Consider the following 5,928-nt stretch of genomic DNA (forward strand, 5'->3'; position numbering starts at 1 on the left):
TCCTATTGAATTGATCCCTGCATTACTTGATTCCTTCAAAGTTTATAATTTAAAGACCAAAAAATTGCAATCTCACCTTGTATACTTGCAGGGCTCAAAGTAACTTAAATCGAGGGAAACCAACACTTCAAATGCAGCCTTAATCTCAACAGCCCCAATTACATTGTAAGATAATTTCCTCAGAAATGCAGTCTTTTATCTTCAGTTCAAGCAATCAAGCTTGATCTAACAATCACACTTTAAAAACCTAGTACAAAGTTCTCCGCCTGCTGCCTTGTGTTCTTAATGCTAATCACTTATCTTCACATTTTCACAGGAGAAAGAATTCAGATCCATTCACAAGTCCTTTATCCATTTTAGTAGCCACCTGAATCAAAAAAAAAATAGCTCATAACTTTGTGTAGCACGTCTGCCTAGAGATATGCGTTCCAGAATTTTAGTCTAGATGGCAAATGACAGTAGATTAAAATTAAATTGATTTTTTACCACATGTGAGCTAGACATATATCAAGAGAGAACAAAAAAAAGTCTTCCACCTACAAATAAATACCACCAGGCAGCAGCGATGCTAGAGAACTTTTTTGCAAATTTAATTTAAAATTATGAGGCCTTGGCAACTTACTGATCTATCATTACTATTAATACAGCAAAGGTTTTTCAAACTGCACATATGTTTAAAATTTAGAGAACCTTAGCATATTAAACAAAGGAAATTGATAAATACACCTACATTTATTAATCAAACTCCAATTATGCATCTGACATTACACATGAATTGGAAATGAAAGAACCGGATATGAATTGTTCAAGATGAGTCATGAATATAGACATAGCTAAGGATATCGATGATATGAATTGAAAATGAAAGAACCAGACCTGCATATTTAGAAAATAAAAGAGGTGGCTCTCATAAAAGAATAATAAGAAATAGGGAATATTGTGCTTCATAAAAAGCGATTACACACAAGAATTGACGAAAAGGTATTACCGAAAAAGATAAAATTTTAAGCTTGCAAAACAAAAGTATAAGCATTTGCTCACACCAGATTAAGCGACACTTAAATCTTACAAGCAATTAGAATTAACTGCTTCACTAGTAACAATATTAAATTTTAATCGACCGAAGATTAACCATGACCGACTAACATATAAGTCCTTAACTTCACAGGATCAGAGAACCAACGAAGCCTTCAGAGCCACAATGCATTTTTGTTTCCATAATATATATCGACACCAGGTTATACACATCAGATGCATCCCCGAATTCAAAACCCCTTCACCTTAACCATAATACAATATAAATTCAAACTGACATTAACACAAGCCAGGGATCTTATTAACTATAGCTTTCCATCTCTGTATTTTTCTTGACAATCAAATCCCATCAATATATGGTATCTCATTCTCTTCGTGCACATTAGAGCGGATAGCTACTCAAACAAGATTTTGAGCACTGCTAGTTGACTCCAACACAGATCCATTCCTTTTCAACAGAACACACATAGAATCTCAATACCAGAGAAAACTTTGCATAACATTTGCTTCCACTATCTCACCGAAAGCTTTTTTATCCATATGCTAAGCGACTAACTGATCCAATTTAATTACATTTGTGTTATATATCAAGTCACTGACCTTTGAAACATCCCTGCACCTCCAGTCTTCTGGTTATGAAGTAACTCCGCAGCTGGGCCGATTGACTCAACTTTAGCCTGAACCTTAGTTCTCCTTTTTCCTCAATCTCTCTCTTTCCTTTTTTACTCTTTACCTTCTTTTCTCGGAGTGGCTAGAACTGTGGAGAGTTTTCTATCATTTTTGTTGGTATTTCATTGAAATAATTCTTTTCTACTCTCACTTTCTTGTTTTCTTCCTACATATTTTTATAAATCCTCCCTATTTAGAACTTCCTTTATACATACATTCGTATCCCCCTTCAATACTACATACACCTCCAATACTTTGATATAGAAAATATAATAATAGTTAAATGCATTATCCACTTAAAACGTGTAACAAATCAAATCTAGTATATCATTAAATAACATAGATATTTTTTTCAAATCTTAAAATGATAATTTTTTTCCTCCGAAAAATATAGATTTCCCCTTATACTTCGCTTAATTGTACAAGTCACTATAATTGAGCCTTCTACGCTTTTGCGGATGAAGACGAAAAGAAAGAGAATAGCAGGCAGTGCACCTTTGCCACCAGTAAACCTGCTGCGTACTCTCCCCCTCTTAATGAGAATTTGTCCTCAAAATCTTAGGAACCTTAACGAGTCATCGATGCTTCATGCTTCTGTCCATAAATACTTAAACAAAGAAATCATTCTTTTTCACAAAATTTTACTCCCTACAATACATGCACTCTGGGGGTACTTTATGAATTTAAACATTCTTAGCCCAAATGAGTTCATTAAATGTTCCATACTTCCACCCCAGGACAGTCTATTGCATAGTAGATGTTTCATTGCAGCCTCTGGATATGAAGTACAAAGAACGTGTCATCAGTTCCATGAAATCTTAATATTTAAACTACATTTCAAGAAGATTTTAAACTACTCGTACATTGTTGACTTATTTCTCTCCATTAAAACCTAGCAATTTGTTTTGACTCCCCAAATCTGAATTTCTTCCCGTAGAGCCAACCTAAAGGGAAATGTTGCAGAAGCATGTGATCTTTTTGAATACTTCTATAAGCACAGAAATAGTTCGCATTATGTTTAAATTGAAGCAACTAATGCTTGAGTATAAGCAATGCTAAGTACATCCTAAAAGTGATGGCAAGTATGTACTGTATAACCTGTAAATTCCATGTACGAACCTGTATGCTAAATTCAAATACTGAATTAAGATCTCTCGCAAGCTAGAGCAACACTGAGATTCAGATAATGGTGACATGTTTCGTCAATAACTGGAAGAACAGTATTCCCTCCTAAAAAATTAGCTCTTAGCACCATTTAACAAGAGTTGATTATCAAAAATTAAATTATGCTTAAACATTATGTGACACCTTTGAATAAAATTTTGACAGAACTATAAGATGGCAATCACAAGGCATGATCATAACAGAACAAGAAAACCATGACCCTTCTACGAGAGGTACGACGGTACTGCACCATTGGAAGCTTATCATTTGCATATTGATTTTCACCTAGTTTTGCTCTATACTTCTGGTCTAATTCATCCTTTTGCACCTTAACCTGCTCAACTCCTTTACACACCAACTTGACCACTTATAAATATGAAATGTTCGGTCCCTGGTCCTATCAGAATCCATCACACAAAATTTCACTGTTGTTCCTTACCTAAAACAAGTCTAATATTAGTTCCTTAAATTCTCATGTCAAGTATAATCCAATAACCCTTATACTTAACTTTTAACTCGCAGTTCGATCATTATCCACTTATACACAATAGCCAACCCCGGAAATATTTAGCATTTAATATCAAACCTTATCTTAATGAACTCTTAAAAATGCTGAAACTATCTAACAGAGCAATCAATTTTTTCAGCTAAACACATACACTAATTATATATTGGGGGAAGCAACATCCTTGAACTCTTAAGCTGTTGTATCCTCATCTCCAGTGAATAGATACATTATAGTTATATAAAAAATCTAGACATTTGTTAACAATCAATAAATTTGCTCACTTCAATCTATCAAGGGACCATCAAAAGCTCCAAACACTTAATAATACAATCATCAGAGGTTTTATATCAATTATATAACAAAGAAAATCCATCTAAGTACATTAATTCTACCATTCCTAATGAAGCAGCTAACATTCACAATTCCAAAGAAAACATACCTGCGGCAAAAATAAGTAAAATTCACATAAACATTATACAAATTCATAAGAAAAATATAAAAAGCATCACAACTATCCAAAAAGAACAACCGCTTACCTCAAAATTTGCATCACCCAATCAATCCTCATCCCCACTCTCATCACTAAAATACGCAACCTTCTTCCGTTTCCCCATCTTCCCACTCCCCCTCTCCTCATCATTCCTCAACAACCTCTCATCCGCATCCGTATCCACAACCGACGCCCAATTCTCCTCCTCAAACACCCCCTCCTCATCATCATTCCCCTCACCATCCCCAATCCAATTCCCTTCTCGTTTCCCCTCGAACCGCCTCAATTTCTTGGGCTCAGGCCTTTCCCTCTTCCCCAAAACATTCTTATGACATTCATAACTCAAATGCCCATCTTCCCCACACTCATAACACCGACTCTTATCCTTATAAACCTTCTTCCGTATAAACTCCTTAGCCCGGCCATTATCCGTGGCAATCGAAGCACTCAAAGTCCGCTTATTCAACACTTTCCCATTCATCCCATTCACAGCACTAACAGCATCCTCTCTCGAAACAAACAAAACAAAACCAACCCCGCGACTTTGCCGAGTCTGCCTGTCTTTGAGAATTGTGACTTTTGCGACTTTTCCGAAGGTGGAGAAGATGGTGAAGAGGTCGGAGTTTGTGAGAGAGTAGTCGAGGTTGGAGATGTAGACGGTGGATTTTGATGGGGCTAAGCCTCCGCTACCGGTGGAACGGGAGGACTGGGGTGTGGAGGCGGTGGAGGGAGGTGGGGCGGCGGTGGAGTAGCGGTAGTAGAAGGTGTCGTCTTCTTCTTCGTCGGAGGTATGTTTCTTGATCACCATGGTTTGTATACTCGTCGGTAGGATTCCAAGGGTTTGAGTTGTCCACAAAATATCAAATCTTAACGGGTAAAATTTTTATTAAAATCAACGAATTTTTTTTAAAATTTATGAATAATTATTAATACTTTAACATCTGAAATAAATACACTCCTAATTTGTTATTTTAAAATTTAATTTAGTAGAAATTTTAAAATAAATAAATCTCACGGTATATATTAAATCATGATAAGAAGGGTAAAAATTTCCAGAAAAATACTGGTCAAAAAATTAAAATAACCTTAATAAATATATGTTAACAAAAATGTCACTCTGTGCTTTATTTCATAATCAAACCGAGTTTTGTTACACTAACTAAGGCTCATCGACCTAGACGGAGGCCCAAAGAATCATTCAAACCTAGAATCGTAGGCGGAATTTTCCGATATTTAAAGCATTATAGAGGTCTGAAGTCATCGCTCGCTCATCGGTATAATCACATCATATGTGTGTGTAATATTTATGTTGTTCTGAATTAATGTGTTTCTGTATGTTGTATATTTATGTATGTATGTGACAATGATTATTGTGTTTTTTAATTATGTATTGATCGTGTAATTCTAAAGTTCCGATTTGAAATATATGTTTGATTGGCTGAATTTCGATAGGTTTTTGAGGGTTTTTTATTATGTTTTCCGGAGTTTTTTGATGAATTTAGGTTAATTACAGAATATGGATGAATTCAGGTGATTGTGTTGTTTTAAAATGTTGTAGAGATCATATGGATTTGGTTTTAGGCTAGGATTTTTCAGTGACTATTCTTATGAACACTCAGGGCAATGTTTTTGCGCAAATAGTTAGCTCGATTTAGTATCAGTTTATAAAGGAAAATGTTGATGATGCTTTTTGTTAATTGCAAAATCTCAAGGAACAGATTCAAACTTATGTATTTGACGATAAGCTTCTTAGAGGCATATTGGTCTTCTTGTTTTATTTATATGTATAAATCAATTTCGTGATATTAATGTATCTTGGCATAGGTGGTCAGAAATGTTATTTTAATATATGTGCTTCTTCTTCTTCTATATATAATAAGCCAACCAGGAATAAATTGAGCCAGAAAAATGCTTATAAAATGACAAATATGCCCCCAGCTAACTCTAAATTACATTAGTGCCGCCGTCTTTAAAACGAATTCCTGAGTTTGTTAAGTTCTGGTATCTCTTCCCTACTGAATCTGTTTAGACATATAAATGATAATCAGGGAGATATATTATT

General features: G+C 34.9%; 1 protein-coding gene across 4 annotated transcripts; it reads right to left on the reverse strand.

Annotated features, from left to right (window-relative positions):
• Positions 1 to 4,745, reverse strand: LOC141678229 (U11/U12 small nuclear ribonucleoprotein 31 kDa protein). 4 transcript variants are annotated; one of them, XR_012557662.1, is made up of 5 exons: positions 3,913 to 4,745; positions 2,824 to 2,934; positions 2,568 to 2,648; positions 1,636 to 2,478; positions 1 to 367 (listed from the first exon to the last, which is right to left on the reverse strand). XR_012557662.1 is itself a non-coding variant. In XM_074484491.1 (2 exons), the coding sequence occupies exon 1, from the start codon at positions 4,672 to 4,674 to the stop codon at positions 3,934 to 3,936; it is 741 nt and encodes a 246-aa protein (XP_074340592.1). In that variant the 5' UTR covers positions 4,675 to 4,745; the 3' UTR covers positions 1 to 367; positions 3,913 to 3,933. The 4 variants fall into 4 exon arrangements, 2 of the variants coding, with proteins under 2 accessions (XP_074340592.1, XP_074340593.1); XR_012557661.1 differs by lacking the exons at positions 1,636 to 2,478; positions 2,568 to 2,648; XM_074484491.1 differs by lacking the exons at positions 1,636 to 2,478; positions 2,568 to 2,648; positions 2,824 to 2,934.
• Between the last annotated feature and the right edge of the window lie 1,183 nt (positions 4,746 to 5,928).

The sequence above is a fragment of the Apium graveolens genome, chromosome 8, assembly GCF_009905375.1.
Source record: "Apium graveolens cultivar Ventura chromosome 8, ASM990537v1, whole genome shotgun sequence".
NCBI lineage: Eukaryota > Viridiplantae > Streptophyta > Magnoliopsida > Apiales > Apiaceae > Apium > Apium graveolens.